Source organism: Malaclemys terrapin, chromosome 16, assembly GCF_027887155.1.
Source record: "Malaclemys terrapin pileata isolate rMalTer1 chromosome 16, rMalTer1.hap1, whole genome shotgun sequence".
Classification (NCBI taxonomy): domain Eukaryota; kingdom Metazoa; phylum Chordata; order Testudines; family Emydidae; genus Malaclemys; species Malaclemys terrapin.
In genome coordinates, this window is record NC_071520.1 from 14525000 (window position 1) to 14552667 (window position 27668).

General features: G+C 48.9%; 1 protein-coding gene across 1 annotated transcript in view; it reads right to left on the reverse strand.

The window, feature by feature from the left end:
- Positions 1 to 18188: 18188 nt before the first annotated feature.
- LOC128824654 (carbonic anhydrase 15-like) overlaps positions 18189 to 27668 on the reverse strand; it is a 28379-nt gene continuing 18899 nt past the window's right edge. The window contains exons 4-8 of the mRNA XM_054006416.1: positions 27365 to 27525; positions 26534 to 26626; positions 23010 to 23076; positions 22168 to 22334; positions 18189 to 20124 (exon numbers count right to left, since the gene is read on the reverse strand). Of these exons, the coding sequence (XP_053862391.1) occupies positions 19903 to 20124; positions 22168 to 22334; positions 23010 to 23076; positions 26534 to 26626; positions 27365 to 27525 (710 nt within the window). The 3' untranslated portion in view covers positions 18189 to 19902. The remainder of the gene's footprint in view (positions 20125 to 22167; positions 22335 to 23009; positions 23077 to 26533; positions 26627 to 27364; positions 27526 to 27668) is intronic.

The window sequence follows — 27668 nt, forward strand, 5'->3', positions numbered from 1 at the left end:
ATCCGGCTAGCCGATAGCCTGACTGTTGTCTGGGCTCTCTGCTGTCTCCTGGGCCACCCCCTCTTCCTCACCAGCCTTCTGGGATGTTTTGCACCTTTGCACGAGGGATGGGGCCAGCTGTGTGTGGCCTGGCTGAGTTGAGTGCTGATGGCAACCTCCAGACCATCAAGGGGAAGAGGAGCCATCAACGAACAAATCCACAGAGCGCTCCAGGCCCGCTGCTGCTTCCATTGAAGCCAATGGGCGATTGGCCACTGATTTCAGTGGGACCAGGGTCGGATCCCAGCGCGAGCGTGTGTCTCTTTCTCTTCCTCTTCTTCTCCTTCTAGCTTCTCCCCTCCCCCGACTCTCCCTGGCTTCGCCAGCCCCTGCTGCCTCTGATCCTCATCTCGCTCTGGGCAGCGCCTTGTTATTCCACTAACAGGCTGGCGAACGTGGTGACTGATTCATAGTGATGCATACCCCCGTTAGGCTGCGCGTATTTTATTAGAGGGACTCGTTTTAATTAGGACGAGGCTGAGAATATAGCGTCTACCTTAATTAACACTCTAGGGGAGCAGTATTCCCGGCATAGCTGCAAGTCATCTCTAGCAGTGAGTGACTCAGATGAGCCTGCGTACTGGTTGTTAGAGGGGAGACGGGTCCTGATGCCTCCCACGCTGCTCGGCCGATGGTCCCTGGTGGATCCCTTTCTCCTTGGCCTTTGCCAGCCTCGGGGTCAAAGGAACTAAGCAGGGCGTCATCAGGATACTGAAGGACTTGTTCACCTGTGAAACAGCCGTGCTGACACCACAGACCCTTGTGTATGATTCGGTTTCACTGCCTCCTCAATGTTTTCCTCTCCCTTTTAATTCCCTGGGGCTGGGAGCTGCTGGCAACTCACCTGACTTCGTTAACGTGGTGGCGCTGCTCTTTCCAGGGCCCACAACAAAACAAGCACTGCTGGTGTTTCCCAGCCGCCGCTGCCTTCTCCTGTTTCTCGCCGAAGTTTCACCAGCTTCAGTATCTTGGGGCACTGGCCTGGAACCAAGCTCCAGGGAGACACAAACCTCGTGAGAAAGGTCAGAGCCCTGGCCCCTGCAACGCTCCCCAATCAATGGCTCTGAGGTAGAAGGCCATGCAGTCTCTACCAAGTGTTTCAGGAGCTCGTTGAAGGAACTTGATAAATGCCCTTTTAGAGTCCTAGGTTTTAACGTCAGTGCTGGCCAGCAATGCAAGGTTATCATTGTACTAGGGTGAAATTCACCCCTGTGCAGAGAGTCTGCACCACTTAAGCCCTCAAAATAGGTTTTAAGTGAGACTTATATGGTGCACAGGCCTTTTACTGGCCTTTGCATAGGGATGAATTTCCTCCACTACTGAATCTTAGTGATAGCACCATTGCTCTTTCCTGCCAACAATCTGCAAAGACATTGAACACCTCAGCTGGGGCAGTTCGGCATAGCTCCATCCCAGTCAATGAAACCACACCGATCTGCAGCAGCTGAGGAGCTAGCCCAAGAACTAGGACGACCGAACTTTCAACGGGCACCAAAGGAGCATTTCAGCAGCACGAGGTGTCAGAATCACAGTGTAACTGGCAGTCCAGATCCCCTGAGTCTCAGGCCTAACAACTGCTGGAGGAAGACAAGGCATATTCTTCTAGCCCCTCCAAATAAGAGGATAAAACACCAAAAAAGGGGGGGGGGGGGAACAAAAGAAATGCTGGCCCGTCTGAAGGACCATGTCCACCTGATGGAAGCAAAGCTCTAACACCACATGACAGTCTAGGGAATCACAATCCATCTCAAACAGAGGGCATTATTAAAGAAAATAACTACAAACTATAGATACAAACAAAAAGACCTCCACACAGCTTGAGCTCCAGCTTTGTCTCCCTTCTTCACCAAGTCCACCAAGTCACCTTGTCTGAGAGGCTTCTACAGCTCACCTAGTGGCTGAATATATGTTGCAAGTAAATGTATTGCACTGCCAATGGCTGTGGGAACCTGAGAAAAACTGTTATAATACTGAGTAACAACCAAAGTCCCCTCTCCCACCCACCAAGAAGAAACAACAAGGAAGAACAAACTTGCCGCTGTTGCTCCACCATCTAATCACTGCCTGAGCAATCGGCCATTTGACTAGGGAGAAGGGAAGAGAATCTGTTGATCAGAGTCCAGAGAAAATGGGTGTGAGAGTAAAGCACTGAGCCTGTCATGGTGGAGAATCCCACTCATGCACCCTCTCTGTACACAATCCCTCCCTGCTTAAAACTTCTTGCAGATGCTGGTTCACCGTCCAGTCTGGAGACGTGCACATGCTATGGCTGAGCCGTTGGAAGAATAAGGTCGGTAACGGCTGCATGGTGACTTACAAAACAGCATTTCAAAAACAAGTGGCAAATCTGCTGAGCCGGCGGCCCTGCATTGCGAGCGGTCTCCAGGCCGCAGCGTTCCAGGAATTATGGCACCCAGGGAGAAGAGCCCAGACTTCCATAGTATGTGTGCTGCCTCCTCTCATTCACTCTGCACACGCTGTGGCTACTCGGGGGCTCTAATTGCTCTGGTAGCTCAGAGAGCATTTGCTATTGCAGGTCAGAGCTGTATACTCAATCTTTACCTGCTGGAGGTTTCCTTCACACTCAGCCAGGGACTGTGAGGAGAAATGAGAGTCCAATAGGATGGATGAAAAAAAGAGCAGCTCCTTCCTTCTCAGGAGTCTTGCCGACATGGATGTCAAATGCTGCATTTGGGACACAACTCACTGCTCTCCTGTGGACTGGGGGGGATGAGCAGACATTATCCAGCCCCTGTTCAGCATCTGATCTGGAGTCTGGCTCTTGTACTACAGGGAAAACTGGAATTTACGGCATATTCCCAATGCCAGAGAACTCTAGGGTTACTTTAGGCCTGGAGCGGGGGCTCGATTGTTGGTATTTATTTGTATGGGCTGTGACAACACCAAGGCCCTGCGGGAATTTGCTGAGGGACCCTTAATGAACCTGCGGTAGGGCAAGGAGTGAAAACAGCACCAGGGCTCCCAATTAATGGCCCTGCACCTCAGGTGCAAACAACAGATTGAGTGGGTAATGATTTTGTGATCGGTGTCAGCAGGGGCTATAATTCAGCAGGGCCCTGCTCTGCCCAGGGCTAGAGAGGTCTCCTCAGGGCCTCCTGGAGCAGTGAGAGCCTGGCTCAGGCCTTTCTGATGGCCTCACATACCAGACTGCTCAGCCCCGGGGCCTGCGGAGCAGCAATCTGTGAGGAGATTTGGTAGGTTATACTGTGAGGCCCGCAGGTGAAAATGAGCTGGGTCACCTCAGCCCAACTTCTCGGGACTGGGGGAGAGGCTGGGAGTGGTCTGCGTGTGATGTCGCCTGGCGAGGAATTGCAAAGCCGCCAGCAGGGCAGGTGTGGTGGACATCAGGCCCTCCGTCTTGTTTTGCTGATAGCAACCGGCACAAACAAACAAGGGAACCCAATGCAAAGGCAAACAGGAGAACTGCCAGCCCCACACACTAGGTTTGGCACTCCCCAGCTCCCACACACCAGCTCTGGACACGACCTCTCCTCACAGGCCAGAGAGCCCACTCCACCGGCCATAGGTGTCGGGTGCGGGCAGGGGAGGTTGCACACAGGACCTTGGCCCTGCCAGCTGGGAGGACACTGAGCAGCTTGGCAGGTGGCCCACAATGCCTTTCCCCAGCCCCGCACACACAGTACCAGATCAGCACATTCCCTCACCCCAGAGGGGAAATCCCATTGTCCCTCTGCACACTCTCAGGGTAAGTGCAATGCTCAGCCTGCCGAGTGCCAAGCTGCCCGACCCTCCTCCTGATCCGGGCTGTGCGGCTTCAGCACCCTGTTCCGAGGGGCTGGGACTGAGCCCCTCCCTCAGGCATTGGCTGATGCCCCTGGGGATCTGGAGGGGCCAAAGAGCACTTTTGCTTAGTTGGACGAGTCCCTTTGGAAATCGGGCCACTGTTATTCAGATGCCTCATTAAGGACTTCAGTGTCCCACTTTGCTAACCATCTGGGCTGAACTTCACTACATCTATAATTCCCGGAGCAGAATGCACCAGGCCTCTCATGTACGGCCAGCATTGCTTCTCCAGGATGGTCTACAGCACAGATAGCTTCTTCCTAGGAGATCCCACCATTAGCCCTTTGTACCCAACATTACTATTATTTCACTCCTGTCGCTGCCATGCGTTCCCTGCTGGAGAGATGTTGGGGTTTGTGCAGAGGACTGCAGCCGGAGGGTGAGGGGGTTACTTCCACTCCCTGTTTCTAAAATCTCAGCTCCCCAGCTGGGTTGGTAGAAAAGCCTAGGCCCAAGAGTGGGGTAAGAAATCAGTAACAGAGGAATTCCCTGCATCAGCAACTCAGCTCTTCTGTGTTCCTAAGTTGGCGGTTGTTAAGGTTCCACTTATCAGTAGCTATAGCAGTGATTTTCTGGCACCTCCCCAGTCTCCTCCTTCTCCCTTTGGGATCCCCCAGGTCTCAGCTCAGGGTTAGTCAACACTAACGATCTGCTACACACTCTCAAACACTCAGCCGGCAGTGCACAGGCTGAGCTGCAGTTCGGAGGGCCGGAACATGGCCTCCAAGCCTAACAAAACTTGGAACAACGTGCGTCTGCTTCATTCCATCACCGATGGCCTGCAGAAGGAGGGGGACCCTGCTTCCCCCTCTGCTCAGAACACGGCATCTGCTCACAACAAAGAGAGGAAGCAGCAGAGGAGAACAAATAATTCTGTGAGTCCAGACACAGGCGAAGCCCAGGGTACTGGAGACGAACGGCAGGAGGAGACCCCGACCCCCCGAGACCCCAAGAGACAGAGCGTAGGCGAAGAGCGAATGGCTCAGCTCCGAAGCCAGCTGCGAGCCCAGGTGTCCGTCAAGGAGCCACAAGAGAACCCCAGCCCAGGCAGCCGGGTGATGGAGCTAGTAGAGAAATTCATGCATGGGGAGGCGGATGATGGAGGAGCTCTGTCTCCAAACAGCAGCACAGGCCCCGAGGGCACAGCAGACAGCGCCTGTGCAGTGTCTGGGCAGCACAGCAACCCTGCTGGCTATGCCGGGGAGCTCCCTGCAAAGGTGGAGAAGCTGCAGAAGGAGCTGGCGGCACTGAGAGGAGAGGTGACTGCCAGCATCGAGGCCATGAGGAAGGATGTGACTGAGGAGCTGAACAGCCTGCGTGAGACCCTGCAAGCTTACGGCGAGCATCACGCGCCGCTTGTCTCAGAACTGAACCCACTGGGAGAGGAGGACGAGGCTACGTTTGGCCAGCTGAAAGGCACTTACCACAGGGCTGGACAGAGAGAAAAGCTGGGGGGGCAGATCCCATCAACCTTGGAGGAGCAGTTCAAGGCTCGCTCCGTGCCCTCCCTCTGCCCACTGCCAGGCCCCACCAGAAACCAAGTCCTGCTCCGAGCCATGACCCTCGTCACAGCCCAAAAAGCCCTGACTGGTAAACTAGGGCCCCGATCCAACTCTGACCCTGTGGAGCCATTGCAGGGGAAAAGCACCTTTCTACCCCCTGCAAACCTGAAACCCACTGGCAAGAAGCAGCCTAAAAAGATCATAGCACCTCCAACTGCCAGGGGCCACCAGGAAACTGGAAAGTGTGGCCACAAAATGGCCACCAGAATGGTGATACCTCACCCACCATACGACAGCACCATCTGACAGCCCACTGAGCGAGCCAGGCATGGGAGAGGACGGGCAATGGGCTTTTGTTCTGCTAACAAAGCAGCCCCCGCCTCCAATCCTATCTGAATGGAGATGTTAGGAGAGGGAACTAGCCAAGCACTGTGTAAAATACTGAGGCACCAGCATCGAATTCGTGGGCTGCAGGGATCACTGCAGAGCACGGATCCTGTAGCCGGCACAATCGCAAGGAAATAAAGCACACCATGGTGCCCTGCAGGGAAGGAGCGCACAGAGCCTGGCCACAGCTGCACTCTCCACACGGAAGCCTAGGTGTCCTCCAGACGGGTATACTGCAGCCAGCACAGAAATGCTGTCTTTGATTCCTTCCAGGGCTACTCTCCGTGGAGCGGCAGTGAGCAACGACTGGCCATACTGTTGTTCCAAGCCAGAGCAGTGGCTTTTAAGCTCCTTTTTATGGGCAGCCTGATGCATAATCTGTTTAGTCTTTAATTTTTTTAATTAGCACCTGGTTGTTAAAGCGATAGACACTTAAAAAAACCCCAACAACCTTGCAGTAAAGAAAGGCTGATGCTACGACAGGTATTTAATGCTAAGTAACAATACGCCGCATTGCTAGGAGATGTTCCGGGGCAGCACAGAGTTGGTACAGCTGCAAATTGCTAAATTACAACAGTAGCTTTCAGTCTTCTCCTTGGGTGGAGATGCCTGAAAGGTGAGGGCTCCCATGTGTCATTTACAATCTACAGAGCAGACTGCACTATGTAATGCAGCTAAAAGGCTGTGTAAATGATGTGTAACTTACCTAGTAACTGCTCAAGGCAGCAGCGGTTGAAGGGGAAATGTTATGCTGAAACGAGAGATGGTAAAGGGAGACGTATAATGCTTAAATCACAATGCTTATGGTTCACTGGGGATGTGCTGTTACCACCAAGTGAAAGGTTTGGGGTGGGGGGCGGGTTGAGATAACCGAACTGGAGGAATATAGAGTACAGGTGGGCTCAGACCAAAACTCTGGAACCTTAACATATGTTTGAAATCCAGGGCAGGATTCAGAGCCGAACGGGTCATCTTTATAGCTGGCCAAACCAAAACCCTAGATTGTCAAACTCAATAATGAGCCAAACCAAAACGGTGCTTAGATACTAAGATGACAGGCACCTGAGCAACAGCTAGAAAGACAGATCTGACTACTCCCCAACTTTGGAATGTCTGAAATCCAGATCTGGATTCAAATCTCATGGCCTAGCCCATCCCTAGTATATATTGTTATCCGTATGCATGTGGTGAGGGGGTGGGCAGCTCTGCAGTGCTGCTCATGCATTAATAACCTGCCCAGGGGATAGCTTGATTTAAGAGGTGTTGAGTAAGAGCACCATCGAGTTCAAGGTATTTTGGTAGCTACAGATCAGGCTGCAGATGCACCGAGCACAGAGTTAGATAGGAGCTCAGTAGATTGCTTTATGTCTCTAGTAACATGCCTGAAAATGAAATGGGGGCAAGGACACGTCCATTTCAATTATAGTAGGGGAATCAAACCTTCCTCCTTCCTTAATTCTAAACCACTCCACATGTCCCTTTTGCCCAGACCCTCCAAGGTATGTAAGTGCCCAACTCCCATTGATTCAATGGGAGATAAACGCCTAAATATCTTTGAGGTTCTGGGCCTTTCGGACCAGCATGTACATCATGCCCTGAAACAATATCACTAAGGGGTTTGCATTGGGTGTGATCTGAGCCTACACACAGGCCTTTCTCTGTACTTATAGCGCGAGTTGTGAGTGTAACATACCAACTGAGCTGGGTATTTTCCTCTCATTGCAGATGTCATTTTAAACCTACTCCCCTCTGCTATTTTAATGAAATTCTGGGATGATTTAATTACTGGACAAAGGGAGCCCTCGTTTGATGCCATTTACAGCTATTGCCCCATAACAGGAGATAAACCCCCGGCTTGCCTCAGCAGCTGAGGGTTACTAGCAGGGATCCTAGTTTTCCATGATAAAAAAAAATTCTCTGATTACAAAAATATAAAAATCTGTTTTTCCGCGATTGAAATGAAATGCTGAACTTTACTGTCCCTAGCCATAATATATATATAGGGTGTCGGCTGAACACAATGTTTTATTGATATACAGTGGAACCCCGTTTATCCAATCTAATTGGGACCAGGACCATATCAGATAATGAAAAATGTGGATAATCTGGAGAATGGGCAAAGAGCAGCGGCCCCCGCAGCAGGCCTCGGGCTGTCAGCCCCGGTTTGGTTAATATGGAGAGCTGGATAATGGAGGCTCTGATAAACAGGGGTCTACTGCAGTTAATATATGGCTTTATTTTTTCCACAAAATGTAAAAAGTAAAGATTCTCTGTAAAAACACAAACTCTGCATTTTTCTGCCTCTTCCCCTGGCAAACGGATTTCTGGGATCCCTGGGTATCAGTCCAAGTGCAGGGCAGGGAGAGGCAGCAGCTTCTGGAACATTTCACGTTTTTGTTGGGTCTCTCAGATGCTTTAGCACTGGGCAGGGTAGGTGGAGACCAAGCCACCCCACTGGCTTAGTAGAGGGGGCATGGTCATGAGGTCATCATTGGGCAGGACCAATCTATGTCCAACCTAGATCTAAGGCAGCGGTTCTCAAACACCATTGCACCATGACCAGGGGCGGCTCCAGGCACCAAGCGCGTGCCTGGGGCGGCAAGTCGCGGGGGGGGCGGCCTGCTGGTCGCTGTGGGGGCGGCAGTCAGGGAGCCTTCGGTGGCGTGCCTGCGAGAGGTCTCCCAGTCCCGCGGCTTCAGCGGTGAGTACACCGAAGCCATGGGACCGGCGGACCTGCCACGGGCAAGCTGCCAAATCCGCGTTACCAGCGGACCTCCCGCAGGCGTGCCACCGAAAGCCACCTGACTGCCGTGCTTGGGGCAGCAAAAAACATAGAGCCGCCCCTGACCATGAGCCCCTTCTGACAAAAAAAATTACAGCCCAACCCCACGAGGGGTGCCCAAAGCCTGAACCCACCTAAGCCCTGCTGCCCGGGAGGGAGAGGGGGGCAAAGCCCAAGGTCTTCAACCCTTGGCAGGGGGCCTGTAGCCTGATACCCGCCACCCAGGGCTGAGGCGGCTCAGGCTTCGGCCCCGGGCCCCAGCATGTCTAACACCAGTCCTGGTGACCCCCTTAAAACAGGGTCGGGACCCACTTTGGGGTCCCTACCCACATTTTGAGAACTGCTGATCTACGGGATCCGGACACCAGCTACTCAAATAGAAAGGCAGGGAAACTGTATTCAAAGCCCTGAGTGACAGAGGCGTGGAGCATCCGCAGCTCCCAGTGCTTTCATTAGGAATAATGGGTACTCGGCATCTCTGACAGCCAGGCACCCAGTCCCCACTGTCTCTTATAGCTACCGTCTGTGAATGCACGAAAGGAAGATAAATAAACGTTGAGACGCTCAGTAGCGAATCTAAGCAATTTAGAAAAGCTCTATTCAGGCCTGACTAGGGTGACCAGATGTCCCGATTTTATAGGGACTGTCCCGATTTTTGGGTCTTTTTCTTATATAATCTCCTATTACCCCCCACCCCCGTCCCGATTTTTCACATTTGCTGTTTGGTCACCCTAGGCCTGACCTGTCCAGCCACCCTGCAGGGCGCTGAGCCTGCCAGCTCCAGCAGCCACAGGTGGTGGCTGTTTTTCTACACGCCCGCTGGCACTGTTGTCACGTGCAGATTAGCCTTTCCCTGCTGGGCCTGCTACAGAAACAGGGTTTGACCCAAAGCTCACTGAAATCAGGGGGAGGCTGTTCCAGTGGCTTCAATCCACTTTGGATCAGGCCCACAGCAAGGAAATCCTGCTGTTGTGCTGATTGCAAAACCCTTTCTCTTGAGTCCAGTGAACATCAGTGTAACTGCTTGAGGAGGACGACCCTACTCAGGCGAAGTAGGGAGGCCAGAATCTGGCCCCCGGGGAATGGCTCTCTTTTCCAGCCGCTGTTCATACATCTACCGTGTGGCATGAGCCAGGGAATCAACAAGTTGTTAAAACACTGCAGTCCTTGTACAAAGCATTTAATTATTTTTCTCCGTCAGTGTCAATATGTTACTATTACATCAGTGAGCGCATATGAGCACTGTCTGGTGAATAATTGATCACGGGGGAATTTCTGCCATCCTTGATGGAGCACCTTGTGCAGCCCAGTAAATCAGGCCGGCTGTCTGACATTGGAATCCTGTTGGTTCAAACTCTCTTCATGCTGCACTTCCATTAAGTGAACTAATATTTCTATCCGTTCTCTCACTCACTGGGCTCTGGATCCAGGATGTGTCAGTAACTTGAAAGTAGATTTTCTAAAATGCAATATCCCTCAGTCTCCCCACTCCATTATTTCCTAAACAAAGCAGTGATATTTGAATCAAAATGCTTACTGCTCCTTTCATTCTCGCTTCCCCTGAGAGGAAGAAATGCAGCCAGACAAAGGAGAACTGGTTGCAGCTTTTTCACTGAAGTCGGGGGGAGTGAGAGGGGGGAGTTGTATGCGCATCACAAAGATCAGAAATTGGACTTTCATTGGGGCACCCAGTTTAAAACCCCAGACCAAGGTTTTCAAAAGTGACCAGTGAATTTGGGCCTCGCCCTCGGCTGGTGTCCAGTTTGAGACCCCATAAAGGGGCCTAACTTCCAGAAAGTGCTCAGCCTGGGAAAATCAGGGCCCTTTGAGATGTCTCAAGTTAGACACCCAAAATTACTAGTCACTTTTGAAAGGCTTAGGCCCACTGTCCTGCTCAGTTACCTATTAGCCACCCGTCCCCTTTCTACCCCTTTCCCCGGGAAGGATGGACATTCATACGATTGAATCATACATGTTAGCCATGACTGGATGCAACATCCACGTAGGTAATGACTTCAATGGGATTCAGATCCACCCCCTAGAGCGCTGCCACCGTCCTCTGCCAGGTTGAGCAGTGAGAACCCAAATCTGGAACCTGAACCTGATACCAGCAGAGCTGAGCAAATCCAGCAAAAATTGCTCTTTAATGTTCATTCAAATAAAGGTGTTGAATTCTCAGTTACTATATTTATGCTCGTGTGTGTTTTCCCGTTACACTGCTGTTCTGCTGCACACTTTCAATGGCAGACATGCTTGCCGAAAGACACAAGTGTTACGTGAATACTACAGAATATTTCCAGAAAGCAAATTTCTAGCTCAGCCTTGGGGCATTTGCACTGGAATCCTAAACCTAAGTGTTAAACTCATCCAATCAGGGTAGAGAAATAATATCATGTGGCCTACACATCCAATCAAAATGAGCCAATGCCCCTTGAATTTTGGATATTTGCAATGAATGACTCAAAAACAATCTATGGACCAGAATTCAATGGTTCAGTCCAAAAACTGAACACCACAAGCTGTTTGTGGACACTTTCCAGGAAAAAGGCATGAGTTCTCCAGTGGATTAGTCATTGTGGATTGATTGCTCTGCTCCAGTAGAATCCAGACTACCGCATAAAATGCTACCTCTAGGCACCTAGGCTGGGCCTATGCATCTGTGTTGCAGTGATGATTTCAAAGCTGTAACTAACTCTGAAGAGATGCCCTTAACAGCACACACTAGATATTTTTATGGCATCGTTTGTGGCCAGAACTAAATTATAAAATTCAAAATTATAACAAGAAATACTGAAATACAGTCACAGCAATTTTTATGGCAACAATTGCATGAAACTAACCTAGGTTTGGCCCTGATTCAGCAGGGCACAGACGCATATGCGTAACTTTAAGCATATGAATAAGTATGAGCTTGATTTAATGGGACTACTTACATGTTTAAAGTTAGGTATGTGCTTCAGTTCCTTGCTGAATCAGGGCCTACAAAATTAATCTTTATATTTACTACAATAAGCCAGTGGGTCTCAAGCAGGGGTACATGTACCCCTGGGGTACACAGAGGTCTTCCACAGGGTACAGCAACTCATCTAGCTATTTGCCTAGTTTTACAACAAGCTACACAAAAAGCACTAGCGAAGTCAGTACGAACTAAAATTTCATACAGACAATGACTTGTTTATACTGCTCTATATACTACAAACTGAAATGTAAGTACCATATTTCTATTCCAATCAATGTTATAATTATGTGGTAAAATGAGAAAATCCGCAATTTTTCAGTACTAGTGTTCTGTGGCACTTTTGTCTTTTCATGTCTGATTTTGTAAGCAACTAGTTTTAAAGTGAGGTGAAACTTGGGGGTACGCAAGACAAATCGGACTCCTGAAAGGGTACAGTAGCTGGAAAGGTTGAGAGCCCCTGCCCTAATCCATTGCCTGTTGTCTGACGGCTATTTATTTTGAAGTTATTAAATTATAGTTATTGATTTAGCCCAGTGCCATAAGTCATATGTCCTACCTATGTAGAAGAAGAGTAGTTTGCCTTACAGGCTATTGAAATCAGAGTTCTGCTAGAGCATTTATTTACTTTAACTATTATTTCAATTTTTTTTAAATGGGAGAAAAAGAGAAGGTAGAATTTGCTGATGTGCTCACGTCCCAGAAGATTTTCCTGATGCCCTTTAACAAATACTATTTTAAAAAATAACCTTTTCTTTTACAATAAAAATCCTGTAGTTACGAACTAATGGCAGAAGACCACAGAGCCACAAAGCAAAGGCTCTTGGTGCCAGACAAAAGTCTGTGATCACAACGTTCCGTTCCCTTGGACCAAAAGATTTACGACGTGGGTGGAATGGTTTTCACAGATGGACTCTGGGGCGGGCAGTTGCTCAGTGTTCTCTGCCATTATTGACCTGCTGCGTTTCCCTCATTTACTTATGGAAGAGACTCATTCTGTGTTTTAAACAATCCGAACCAAATGTAGGTCCTGTGGGGGTAGAACCAAGCCCGTACCCAGAATACGACCTGCAGTTCCCAACACAAACTGGACGTTGGTGCAGACACCTTATAGGTTTAATCCATCTCTGCCCTCACTAACTAAGGCCCTGCTCCTGCAAGATGTCTGTCCCATGCAGAAGAACCCCAGCGCACAGGATCCTGCAGCACTCAGCGGTTCCCATACATGGAGCCACTTGAAGGAGTAGGGCCTGGGTGTCTCACTGTTCAATAGAGGTAATTGTGACATTCTGTACCTCAGGGGAGCACCCTGTAACCCTCGTATTCCACATCTATATATAATTGTGATATTGCATATAAAGCAGGCCGTGTGAGGTATCAGGGGAAAGGTTATGATCTGCTGAAAGCCATTGTTCTATCACATCAATGCATATGAAGGTATAAGAATTATGTTGTATAGTTTTCACTAAAATATGCTGTGGGTTTGGGACGCGCCCAGATCCTAGCTCTCCAGAGACCATGACAAGGGAAGAGGTAACCAATGCCCAGGTGGGTACTGAACAGACATCACCAGCCATTGTCCAGCAAGGGAGTTAAAAGTCAAGGACTCACCTGCATGAGGCCAGCCCAGGGGAACTGCTTAACCTTGCCGGGGGACTCAGCAATGCCCCCCAGACATGCCTGGACTTGTGTTCTCCAAGCACATGGACTAAAGGTATAAAAGAGAACACAGGGGCCACCTGCCGGGCCTTTCTCCTTCCCCCACCTATGCTGCAAGCAACAAGGACACTCAGAAGACTGAAGACTCCAAGAGAGGAGACTGGCTCAGGTTTCAAGGGTGAAACCTGTGTACTCTGAACTACAATATCTAGTGGGGTGAGAAAAACTGCTTAATCTAAATGTTGCCCAGTCTGATGGGGTTGAGAGTGTAGATGGCATGCTTACGTTTTATTTTATTTTGGTAACTACCTCTGACTTTTTGCCTATCACTTATAATCACTTAAAATCTACCTTTTGTTGTCAATAAATTTGTTTAACTGTTTATCTTTACCAGTGAGTTTGCCTGAAGTGTTTGGTAAGGGTGTTTGCTCAGGTTTACAAAGGCTGGGGTATATCCACTTTCCATCGATGAAGTGGTGAAGCAATTAATACATTTGCACTGCTCGTCTTTATATTCCTGAGGTACAAGGCTGGGAGCTGTGGGGATTTGGCTGGTGCCTTTATTTGTGTGATTCATGAGTGGCTCTGGGAGCATTCCATGCAATCTAGCTGGGTGTGAAGCTCCACATACGGTTGTGCTGATAACAGCACCTGGAGGGGCTTGCTGCTTGTCACTAGCAAAGCATTGTGAGAAACAGCCCAGGTTGGGGAGTAAAGGGGGCACAGCGGTCCCACAGTCCCAGGCTGCACCCCAGGGATCCCATCACAGTAATCACTAAGAAGAACTTCCTGGAACGTTGTAGACAATAGTGAATTTCTCCCGCTGTCGCACAATGACTGCTCTTTGAAATGTCACAGCACTCTCATTAAATGTAATCTATGTTTTTCCTAAGACAGCTGACACCTTCAGTGACAAAGGCAGGTGGGGGTGCTCAGAAAAACTTCCTTGGCTATGGCATTTTTATAATTCTCAGTAAACTTCATGTATGTCACAGGAATGTTCAGATACATTTTATCAGTCTTTGCACACGTGAAAATGTGGGGGGGGGGGGGGGGACACCTACTGCTAAATATTCCACTATCAACCAAATACAGGGCTCTGTCCTTGGTCCCCTTCTCTTATGGCTCTGGGCTTATTTCTGGGTAATTTCATCCTCAAACACACATTAAACTGCCATCTGTATGCTGAAGACTTATGGATCGACCTCTCTACTCCAGACCTGTCACCTCCTGTCCAAACTAAAATCTTGGCCGGTCTCTGACATCTCCAGCCATCAACTCAAGCTCGATATGGCTAAACAGAACTCTCCATCTCCCTCCTCTTCCAAGTCCTCCCTGCTACCTCCTTTCTGAATTGCTAAAGACAACACCACCATCCTGCTTCTCATTCAGGCCTGTAACCTGGGTGTCATCTTCGACTTGGACCTCTCTCTAGGTCCAGGCTACGTCCAAACCTTGCTGATTCTTTCTGAACAACATTTATAAGATACAGCCTTTCTTATCCATCCAGACAGTCAAAATTCTCATCCAAGCTCTCATCTCACATCTCAATTCCTGCAACGTTCTTCTCTCTGCCCTTGACAAATACAATCTTGTCTTCAAAACAGCACGGGAAAGATCATTTTCATAGCCTGTCACTGATTGGGTCATCCCTCTCTTTGCATCCCTCCCCGGGCTCTCCCTTCTCTAGCACATGAAACATAAGCTACTTGGCTTCCCCCCTACTTTCAAACCCTTCCTAGTCCCCACCTATCCCCCATCAGCTTTCATTCCTTGCAAGATGTCCCTCACCTCCGATCGGCCCCTGATGCCATCCTCGATTAGCTACTTGTTACGTTTTCAAACAAGCAACTTTGTGCTTTCTCCCACGCTGCTCCTCACAGTTGGAAGGGGCTCCCCATAAACATCCACAAAGCTGCCTCATTATCTTCCATCAACTCCTTCTGCAAAACTCTCTTTTGCCGGGATGCCTACAAAAAACTTGATAAGCATTAAGCCACTAGTGTTCAGCGACCACTGCCTATCACGAATATTGTCTCATCATTTCCACGTACCCCCACGTCTATTTGTCTGTCTGTCTTACGCTTAGATCAAGGAGTAAGCAGCCATGGCCAAATGAATTCCTATCTTCCTCTACTTTTACCAAAGTTCTGCCTAGGGGAGGGGATCTTTGAAGGGGCAGCCCTCTCATTCTTCTGGATAATCTGCTTTTTAACCAATGTATAACCAGTGGTCCCCATTTTGAAAGTTGGGCAACTAAAGTTAGGTGCAGAAATCCATATTTAAGCCCCTCAAGAAGGGGCCTGATTTTCAGAAGGACCCGGCAGCTGCTACTGAAGTCCCTGGTGCCGTGGGTGCTCAGCACCAATGAAAAATCAAGCAATTTATTACGTGTCTTAATCTGGATGTAGCTGCCTAACTTTAGTCATCCAGTTTAGGAAATCTTGCCCTTTTGATTGTTAATATGTTGCACTTCTCTAGCACCTTCCCTTGGAAGATCTCCAAGCGCTGCATGTATATTCGTTAGTTAATAACCCCACACAGCACCGTTGTGACTTTTTTGCAGCTAGTGGTTGAGTGTCCACTCAGCTCGGACGAGACCTCTAGACTCATTCTATCTGGGACCTAAGCCAGGATTGGAACTCAGACTTTAAAATGCAAAGAAAGGAAGCTTACCTGGGCCGGACCCACCAGCCTCAGCCCTAGAGGTCTCTAACTCAGGCATTCAAGCTCGGAAGCATCTCTCTGAAAACGGGCATTTTTAGAGCCGACTGCTGCCCCTCCATAAATAACGGAGCTCTCTGAACGGGGAAAACCAACGATGGGCAGGGAGTGAAAGAGAAAGCCCTTCCCCAGGGAAAAGGCTCAATTGAAAGCCCTGTGTGGATGCAGGGGACTGGGTTATAGGCACTAAAATTGACTGACCTTTTCCAGAGCTAACTTTAGACTCCATTCATTTTTCTCCGGTTCTAAATTTAAACCTGCAATTACTGAGAATAAAAGGAAAAGTTCAGGCTCCTGAGATCAGGTTCGCTCTTTGCAAAAGAGCCAGGTACCTCAGCCCTCTGCGTGTTAACCCCAGGAGGGCAGGCGATTTTTATCTCAATAGTCTTTTCCTGCTCTAAACATCTCTGACATTTCCATTACGGGGAGTGCACAGGAAAGGGGCTATTAGAGAGACCCAGGGATGCAGATAATCTTATGTTTATTAGCTGGGGATTTAGTTGCCCAAATCCCATTGAAAGTCAGTGGGCTCCCTTAGGCTGTTAGGGAAATCCCAGCCATTGTACCTGTCACTCTGAAGGATCCCCCAAACATGTTTGCAAATCTGACATACGAACTATACTCCGGGTTTCTTTCACTACTAAACTCTGGGACGAAAGCAGCAGCTGCTACGGCATGACAGTGCTAGTTAGGACAGGAAATTAAAAAATAAACAGAATTTCTATTCATTCCTTCCCGCCCATTCTTTCCTCTCTTAGAAGATGATCTGAGTTATTATTTCCAGAATTCAGGAAGGGACAAGACTAAAGTCTGAAATTTCAGCACATAAATGATGAACATCCCAATTCCCTCCCCCCCCTCCCATGGCACCGCTAGTCCCCGTCCTTAGCAATGAAGGGCGACGGGGAACAGAAGAGCAGGTCTGGCAGGTACACTTTCATTGCATTTCAGTCATTTTAGCCTTAATAGTTTCCTCTAGCAGGCGACCAACTGCGTTCCCCTGCCAGACCAGAGGATTCACCACGTGGAGATGTCGCTCTTGACAGAAATAAAACACAAGGTGAAGGCTGGTACGGCCAATTTGTATTATACTCTCGGCAGTGCCTTAAGAGGAGACTGAAAGGCTGGATTCCCCTCTCACTGACAAGTGTGAATCAGGAGTGACTCCAATTAAGTCAATAGATTTGGTGTAAACAAGAGGAGGAATCGGGCCCTTCAACTCAAAGTCCCATGCCTCATCACCCGTAGGAAACACTTAGCCCATGAGGAACACCCTGCGGGAGTGTCCAGAAGCTACAAACCATCCGTGGATGGTGTCCCCCGTGCTTCCTCCCTGATGTGTGGGTCTACACCTGGACTCAGCTGCTTGCAGTTCCATGTCTCCGACGAGAGAATACTCAAGTACCATCTAACCCTCTGGCCTGTGCTTTGAAACGCAGGCTAAAAAATCCAGCCCTGTTTATGGCAAGGCTGGGGGATGACAAATTCCTAGTGCTCTAGGTGCCAGGGGCCTAGATAAGGCCACCAAGCCTTCCAGGAAGGGAACCTGAATTTTCATGGGGAAAAAACAAAACAAAAACAAAAAAACATTTTGATAAAAATTAAAATCTTCCAGGCTTTTTTATCCATCAAAGTAAGGGGTGGGGGAGGGGGAGGCCCAAGCCCCTCTTCAGTTGAAAGGTGCTAAAGGGTGAGTCTTTGATCCAAAGATTATCCCAGGCCCACATAAAGTTAATGGATGTGCCATGCACTCTTACAGACTCAAAGGAGAAGGGCAATTAAGCCTGTTTATGTAGAAGAGACACCTATAAAAAATGGAGGGACCGCCCAAGGCACATGGCAGGACAGAGCTAAACCATGTGGACTGAGGGGTTTCCTTGGTTGCAAACCCAGAGAATAGAATGTTGGTTTTGCTACCTGAGTATGGTAGAGGCGGGAAGCCTGGAGAAGCAATTCTGAGCCTGACCCTGGGCAGAGACAGGGCTTCTTGAGCACAGAGGTCACTGTGGGGAGGGCGGAGGGGGAGAGGAGACTTGGGGATTTCTGAGCAAGAATTTCTGCTGCTGTTTGTTTCTACTGTGTTCAGGGGGAAAGGACTTTGTGCACATTTTTGGTCACTAAACAAGATCATGCCCAAGAATAAACCTGACTCATATAATTGATTTTGCCTCCTAACGGAAACATCCCCTGCAAGACCTCGAACATTGACTATCCACTAGAGCCAAATGGGGCAACCCCCGTGTGCAGGATGCCGCGGAGACACACAAAGTATCAAATGGAAACCAACAAAAAGCCAGGTGATTCTGACCAGAGATGTAAGAACTCCAGATTTATTACAATTGCATTCTGACATCAGTTAAAAATTTCTTCTCATTCAGGGAAAGCACTGTGTGTGTCATATCATCAGTCACTCCAGTATAGCGCAGCTGGCAAAACCAAAGGGGTCACATTTGTCAATATGCCACTACTGGATGTGAGGCTCCAGTCCTGCAACGCCAATGCTTAACTTTAAGCAGGTGAGGAATGGGAGAGCTCAATGAGAGTTCTCATGTGCTTAAAGTTACGTGAAAGTCTTGGCAGAATCAAGGTCTTAGTTATTATTTTTTAAACTAGCAATGAACATTTCTTTTCCTTTGATCCCTCACCATTGGCTCTTAAGCAATGTAGGCAGTCATGGGATAAGAGAGAAGTTCCTCATGGATCAGGAACTGGTTAAAAGATAGGAAACAAAGGGTAGGAATAAACTGTCAGTTTTCACAGTGGAGAAAGGTAAATAGCAGGGTCCCCCCAAAATCTGTGCCGGGACCTGTGCTGTTCAACATATTCATAAATGATCTGGAAAAAGAGGTAAACGGTGACGTGGCAAAGTCTGCAGACAATACAAAAATATTCAAGATAGTTAAGCCCAAAGCAGACTGTGACGAGCTGTAAAAGGAATCTCACAAAACCCAGTGACTGGGCAACAAAATGGCAGATGACATTCAATGTTGAGAAATGCAAAGTAATGCACATCGGAAAACATAATCCCAACTATACATACAAAACAATGGGGCGTAAATTAGCTGTTACCCCTCAAGAAAGATCTTGGAGTCATCGTAGATCGTTCTCTGACCATATTTGCTCAATGTGCAGCAGCAGTCAAAAAAAGCTAACAATGTTAGGAATCATTAGGAAAGGGCTAGATAATAACACAGAAAATATCATAATGCCACTTTATAAATCCATGGTATGCCCATACCTGGAATACTGCATGCAGATCTGGTCACCCATCTCAACAATGATTTATTAGAATTGGAAAAGGTACAGATAATGGTAACAAAAATAATCAGGGGTATGGAACAGCTTCCATATGAGGAGGTATAAAAAGACTGGGACTGTTCAGCTTAGAAAAGAGACAACTAAGGTGGGATATGCTAGAGATCTATAAAATCATGACTGGCGTGGAGAAAGTGAATAAGAAATTGTTATTTACCCCTTCACAACACAAGAACCAGGGGTCACCCAATCAAATTAATAGGCAGCTGGTTTAAAACAAACATTAGGAAGTTCTTCTTCACACAACGCAGTCTACCTGTGAAATTCATTGCCAGGGAATGTTGTGAAGGCCAAAAGGATCACTGGGCTCAAAAAAGAATTAGAGACTTTCACGGAGAATAGGTCCATCAATGGTTATAAGCCAAGATGGTCAGGGATGCAACCCCCGGCTCTGCCTCTCCCTAAGCCTCTGACTACCAGAGCCTGGGATGACAGGGGATGGATCATGCGAGAATTGCATGTTCTGTTCATTCCCTCTGAGGCACCTGGCATTGACCACTGTCAGAAGACAGGATACTGGGCTAGATGGACCTTTGGTCTGGACCAGTATGGCCGTTCTTATGTACCCCTTGCCAATCTGCTTTCATTTCATTCGTCGTTTTCAGTCCTGTGGCTAGAAAATGATCACAGTGTGGAATCACGGATATGAAGACATCATAAAATAATCACGAATCATTCATGACAAAGAAGGGAGGGAGTCGGGGAAGGGGCCTTTAGGAGGGGCCTGAGAAGTGGACAATCTGGAGAGCCAAGAGCAGAGGAAGGAGCGGGAGGCTGATGCTGGGCATGGCACTGCGGCTGATTGTGGCATCTCTGGACGCAGAGACTTTTCGGTTCTTGAGAGGCTGTGGTGGTCGAAAGTTGTTGGTCATTTTCACTAGAGAGGTGCCGGTGCCATTGGCCGGGAAGTGAACTGTGTTGACAAATGCGTTCAGCTGCAGATGTGAGAGACAGAGAGATTTCAAGCCACTTCATTATGTTCAGTCAAAATACTTTTCAGGCCCCTGATTCAGCAAAGATTTTAAGCACATGCTCATCTTTAAATACACGTTTAAGTACTTTCTTGAACAGGGATGGACTTAAACACATGGTTCAGGTTAAGCACATGCTTAACTGCTTTGCTAAAGTGGGGCCTAGGCAGACATCAAAATCCATCCCCATGCTTCCCTGTGACTCAGGGTTGCTCACTCTTGGACAAGGCTCCTGATACTTGGCATTTTTCTTAAAGACCCAGCTCCTGGAGTCAAGTGATCCCACGAGAATCTCGGCTTCCAGTAAAGTAAAAAAAAAAAAAAAGTTTAATCTAGTTCTCACACCTGTGGAGAAACCCTCGAAAACAGGACTTGAGTGCACCCAGCAGCTTAGAAACCAGCAGGTCAAACACAATGAACCTCAGATCATAATTTTTGTAAAATCTCATGATTTTTAAGCCAATCTCATTATTTTTGAGGCCCAACGGATGGCTTTGCAACGCACATAGCTGGCCAGGCAGCACCTGCCTCAGGGAAGCTGGGTTTGCAGAGCAGCACTGAGCCAGGAAAAGAGGACTTTCCACCAGTCTGCCTGTTCCTCTTGGAATCAGGAAAGGGAACCAGCATGTTATCTTGGGACACCGCTGCCCATACAGCCTTTGCCCAGTGGTCCTATAAGGGAACATGCCAGTGCAGCAGAGCAGTGCACCCAAAGCACAGCTGACTGAACTATTTGTTCTGAACAACCTTTGTGACAAATGTAGCTCACTTTTGGGAATTGCCAGCAACTGATCCCCAATTTATTCGGCAGGGTTTTGGTGGGGAGGTTGCCAGGATGTTTCTGGAGAGTCTGGGGGTGGAGAGCAGCTTTTCTGTTGCTTTGATTTACTGCCTGGCTTAGTTAATTTGTTCCTGTTCCTGGTTGCGGATTGCCGCTGGCAGGCAACGTGCGCTATCCATATGTGATTTTTTAATGTTGCCTAGCGGTCATGATTGATTAAATTGCTAGAAAACTAGTTAGTTATCAGGGCCCTAGAGCTTCTTGTGCAAGTGATTTATTATTGTTTCAATCTAAGAAATAAAACGAAAAGTGGCTACATAAGGCACATGATATTGCTGCAGTCATCCAATCAAGGAGAAGAAACAACTGTATTCACTTTCCGGCACAAAACAGTGAAAATGACCTGGGGCCTCCAGAGCTCGAAGCATGAACTAAACAACTGAGGGTATGTCTACACTACTAGACACGATAAATCGACCCCCGAGCGCTCTCCCATTGACTCCTGTACTCCAGCACCGCGAGAGGCGCAGGCGGAGTCGACGGGGGAGCGGCAGCAGTCGACTCACCGTAGTGAAGACACCGCGGTGAGCAGTCTAAGTATGTCGACTTCAGCTACGTTATTCACGTAGCTGAAGTCACATAACTTAGATCGACCCCCGCAGTGTAGACCAAGCCTGAGAGCTGTAACAGGCTGCCATCTTCTGTGGACACAACCCGACAGTGTTCCTGACAATTTGGTACACTGGCAACTGCCCAATACTCACTGAAGAGCAAATAATATTACACTACTAATCACAGCAGCAGGAACTCCACACTCTTATTTTCAAAGATAATGAGAGTGTGAACGCCGGGGGGGAGTGGGGTGACTCCCCACTGTTTGCCCAGCTCTGACACAGAATAATGCAGAGTATCGTCCCCAGGAGGAGATGCACCAGGTGAGAACTGCAAAGCCCGTGTTGTTTGGATGCTATTTCCCTTGGGAGCACATGTACGTGAAATTGCTATTTGTGCCCATCTGGAATGGGTTTCAAGTCCAGCACCTGCAGCAGATGGTCCTGTGTGGTATTTCAGTGGGCACGGATGGTAAGAGGAGATAAATTGAGCAGTATCTCTGCTCCCTGAACTGCTGCCCACGAGCTGGGATTGGGAAGGACCTCTGCATACTGAAGACCCTCTGCTGGATTCACCAGAGCAGTAGTTACAACAGAACTGTGATGCACTTTTACCTGAGACTGGCTGATAGGGATGGGCTCCTCAAACAGCGTCCAGACGACAACCTCCGCGCAGTCCGGGGTGGTCAAGGAGCCCTGATAGCGGTAGTACTTGGACAGCTTGGCCATGCTGGGAAGAAGGTTGTTCAAGCAAAATGTGGATGCTAAATCCACAAAATCCCCTTGAGAGAGAGAGAGAGAATGAAAATCCATCATCATAAAAGCCCATCTGGGGGATGGATGGCTTGGAAGAGCTGACATTTCTAAAGCTACAGCGGGCACCATTCAACCCTGCCTCACACCTTGCATCCTTTGCCACCACAGATGGTAGACTGCCAGGTGCAACAGCAGCATCTTGGCTCTGCTTGGCAGACCCTGTGGAGGCTGCCCTCACTGCACCTCCACAAGTCAGTCAACAGGTTACAATGTGAGCACGGGCAGAAGGGCATCAGGCATGGCTCCTCCCCTAGCACAGAATGAGAACCCAACACGGCATCAGTGGGTCATTGGCTCAGACAGCCCGGAACTGGCCCTGGGTTCCAGACTTTCCACACCATGCATGGACCCCAGGAAGCTCAATGCCACTGATGCTCTGCTATGAACAGCCCCTTTTGAGAATCCTTGAATTAGACAATAGGCAGGCCATGTAGATTGATGGCAGTAACACACCTGTGCCCACGTTGTGTTAACCCACCGGGAACAACCCAGTTACACTGTGGCATGGAAATGAGTCAAGGGGTCCTTGAAACCAGTGACTGGTGCCCCTGCTTATCCCCTTCCCTCCTGCTTCCGGGTTCCTCTCCTCCTCTATTCTGCCTGCCCTGGAGTGGAGATGACAGAGGAGCAGGAGGACTCACCTTGACGGGAAATGTTCTTCAGGCCAGCTACAATCGTGTTGTAATTGGAGTTATCAGCATCCGACACCTGCCAAGCATTACAGGGGGAGAATGAACGACCAGCCCAGGGCAGATCTCAAGGATTCTATTTACCAGGGGAGTCCAAATGGTACCAGACAAAAACTGGGTCCCCCAGAACCCGAGTGCGTTTGCAGCTCTTGTGGACAGCGATGAGTGTCTGGACACCTATGCTTGTGCTGTGCTTCCCCACCTTGGACAATGATGGAGATTTTTATTTCGATAGCACCTGCTAATCTCATAGGATCCAAAGTGCTTACAAACTAACGTGTGAACTATACAATTGGCTCACGTCCACCTTCACTGAAACTCAGCCACCTGCAAGGTGTGTGCAATCATTGCTCAGCGACACGCAGCAACTCTACCCAGCAGTGAATAACGGTGTCCTACAGACGCTGCAGGAGTTCTCAGAAGACTGAGGTCAATACCAAGGGGGAATGGGGCCCCGGCACTGGAGTTACCACCCACCTCTTATGAAACATGCCGGAGAATCTTTAGTGACATTTCCCACATGAGGATGCTTTGAAACTTCCTTTACACGCCTATTGGAGATTTCACAGCTGCTCCCTAAGCCATGCCCACAGCGAGCTGCTATTCTGCAAGGGGAAGCAGTACAATAGAAAGCCGGGATGTCAACTTCAGTTCTTAAACAGTAGTTTAATGCTGTCTGCTCAAGCTGTCAGTCAAAACTGCCCTTTCTCTGCCCTGATCTACAGCGGAATGGGGGTGGGGGCGTATTTTTAAATCTCCAAGATTCGGTATGTTTTTGAGTGACAGCTTAATGGAGGAACACTCCAGCAGCCATGTATTGCAGACAAAACTGCAGCCGACGGCTATGATGGGATAAGGATCCCATTCTGATCACAAGACAAAACCCATCTCAGGTTGCTAGATCGTAAGCTCCTCTGCGGGGCGGGCGAGATCACTGAACCAGACAACCTCCTGATTACAATCCTATCCCAGCAAACAGCAAAGTAGGTGACTAGGGAGGCCACCAGGAGACTTGAAGCTCCCACCCCGGTGTGCTGCCTGGATAGCTGGTGGGTTAAGCGTCTTTGTGAGACGCGATGCTGGTTTTCACCTCCGGTACACAACTCAGTCATAGCTACCAGCAAAGAGGCAGAGAGAGAGCAGCAGGGGACCAAAACACTTCTCTTTTTTGGGCTGAGAACGAAGCCAAGAAGGCTGAGAGAAAGCGTGGTCTCCTGGTTATAGCAGAGGACTGCAAGTCAAAAGCCGTGGGTTCGATTTCTATACTGCTACCTCTGATTCACAAGGTGACCTTGGGCAAATCACATTGCTACTCAGGGCCTCGGTTTCCCTGCCTATAAACAAGGAATAATAATCCCCCTTCATCTCTAGTGTTTCAAAGCACTTTGAGGTCCGTGGACAGAAAGCACTATAGAAACGCAAGGTTTATTATTATTATTAACAAGATTTTTTTCCATGCTTTGCGTTCTCCCCATGGCGAGAACAGAGGCAGCTTTCTAAGTGCAGTCACTGTACGTAAACATTTGCACTCCTTTCCTCTTCCCTTATGTCTCACACACACTCCTAGCTCCAGAGAAATGACGCTGCACTGATATAAACCACACAGGTTCACTCCCACGTCAGTTAATTGAAGTTTTCCCAGAACCCTTAAGCCACTGCGTGTGACTTTCTTTCATAAGCAGCATAATGGGCAGTCAGGAAAGCTATTTTCAATGGTGTTGGCAGGCATCTGGATCCCCAGCTGCTAACACCATTGTCGGAAGGGGGATATCATGTAACTGATTGAAACAAGTCTGATTCAGCCCTCACCATTCACCTGTACTTTGGAGAGCTGGTTACAATGCGACCCGGACTCCAACCACGCTGGCTTTGCACAGTTCATATCCAGGGGAGCAGGGGAAGAGAGCACTGCCCCAGCTGCAACAATGGTCTCTCAAACCTATAAACTCCCAGCTGACCTCCCACTACCTATCTGCTTAACCTTTATTTTTAGTCTTTCAATAGTATTCTTTAAGGTTTATAAAACGTTTTGGACAGAGAGAGCAATCTGACTGGCTGATGATCTCTGTTACATCACATGTGGTAATGTAGAAGGTTTTGTCTTCTGTGCATTGCACCTTTACATTTCTAAAAATCTACTGGGCTCCATTAGCCGCAGAAGAGACACCCACACTGTGCTCTCTCCTGGAGACTTTAGTTTTGTTCTTTCTTGTTTTATTGCTGCTTCTTAATCACAAATCAGAAGTAATTTAGACTATAAGTGTGTCGTTACTCGGTGTATGGAAAACGTAACTTACATAATTAATGGACCAAAACCTGCAATGATCAAAACTCAGATACAGAAATGCACCTGCAGCGTTCAAGTGCTTTACTGAGTCTGGAACGTTACTTGCAATCCAGAAAAGGCTAAGTGTGTGCTAAAGCCTATTCTTTCTAGAAGGAAATGATCAATAGGGTCCATCTAACACCATGACCCTCTTTATGCATTCCAGGTCGTTTTTCACTCTTGGGCACGTCAAACTGCAGCAAAAAGCACATGGTTCTTAGGAGCTGCAATGCCAGCCAGAAGGTGAATGTTTTCAGAAATGGAAATGTGTGACTTTCCGCACGCTAAGTGTCCTGGCGCTGGAATGAGCAATGGGGCAGCTCTCGGGACGGAACAGCCTTTGAACGAAATGAGAACTTGGCTACATTCTAGGCAGCTCCCAACAGCAAGGTGAACCAGACTGTGTTAAAATACACATTTGTCCATTTGCTTTACAAAAACAGGGAACCCCCATGACCGCCTCAAGATGCCACATTCGGTTTAGCGGCAGTTCAACTCAGTGGTGATTTCTACTCTGTCCGGAGGGTTTGCGTTCTTGGGTTATTCTTCCGTTGGGGTGAATTTCAAACCTTTCCCTGCTGCATTCCATCGGATGCACCAGGCACAGAGGCTGCATTTTGCCCTGTTCCCCAGCACTCGATGCAGCAGTTACATGGTAAATTAAAATCTCAAATCAGAGATTAAACCAATAGTTACCGCTAGGGTACAGTGAACGCAGTGACTTTGAAGCGAGCCACAGACGTGTTTCTCAGGCCTGGCAACACACAGCCTGCGAACTGAGGATTCGCAGCACACCTGAGCTGTGGCAATCAGACCCCAGGGCACCGTGGCTGTGCTGCGGGAATGTTTCCATCCGCATTGGAGGCAAAGTGCCATTTCTGGTGCTGGTTAAAGGGGCTGACTTGGCAGCGTCAAGGGTCTTTAGACCCAGAGTGGGTACTCTCCGGGCAATGTCCCGCCTGCGTGCCCCAGCCTGAGGGTCTCTCTCTAGATTGATGCCATGGTGCCATGTGCCAGTTCAACACAATCAAGGGGATTTTTGTTTATTAAAGGGCCTAGCACGCAGGCTACTCTCTGCCACCTCCTCAGGGTCACTTGGAGGAATCTGGCCATGAACGTGCAAGCCAGGGGCAGGGTGTTTTTGACGTACCTTGTACAAGAAGCCCAGGACAGCCAGCCCATTCGGATGCCCTTTGGCCTCGTTGAAGGTTTTGTACTTGGTGTTCATGTGAACAAGGTGCAGCTAAAGAGAAAGAGACACAGAAGGAGGGTGAGACCTGTTCCAGGCCATTGTGGTATTTCATAGGCGCCAACTTTCTCCAGTGCCGGTGGGTGCTCGCGCCACCTCCGCCCTGGCCCCGCCCCTGGCCCCACCCCCATTCCAACCCCTTCCCCAAAATCCCTGCTGCAACTCCGCTCCCCCCCCGCCCCTATTGGATCCCTTCCGCAAATCCCCACCCCAGCCTTGCCTCTTCCCCCAGCGCGCCGCATTCCCCTTCCTCCCCCCTCCCTCCCTGCCCCGCAAAACAGCTGTTTCGCGGTGCAAGCACTGGTAGGGAGGGGGGAGAAGCAGGATGCAGCGGCGCGCTTGTGGAGGAGGCAGAGGCGAGCTGGAGCACGGGGCAAGGCCACAGGGAGCTGCCGGCACTAATTTTTCTCCGTGGGTGCTCTAGCGCCGGGGTACTTTGTTTTAAGGCTCTAGCCCCTTTGGTGTTTTAAGGCTGCATTAAAATTTCATTCATTTTTTCATTGAAGTTTTCCAGGGGGACAGGGGAGGATATTTTCCAACCAGCTCTGCCAAACACAAAATCCAGAGAGATGTGGGTTCACCAGGGGTTTGCTGAACCTAAGATATACACATTTATCTGGGGTCTTGTGCACAGTCTGAATCATTATCTTTGTCAGCAACAGGTGGAGTTCTCAGCAATATGCAACTATGAACTACAACTCCCATGAGGCATGACCACCTCTCCCCACTTACCTCCATGGGGAACTGGTGTCCGTCAATGGTGTGCTCCGAGCCGTTCCCCTTGAGGTTCCCCCAGTGGAAATGAAACTGCAGGGCTCGGTACTTCTCATGAAGCACCCCAATAGTGATATTGATATGTTCGCTCACAGACACGCCTTCCAGTCTCATCACCACTGTAAACGGACCAGGGCGAAGTTACAGAGGGGAAACACATGGCTGCAATCCCACCAGCCTCACCCAGGACAGCGGCGACCTCTCATGTACACAAAGCAGATGGGGTAGGGGTGGCTGGGAGCGTGGGAGTGAATGCATGTGA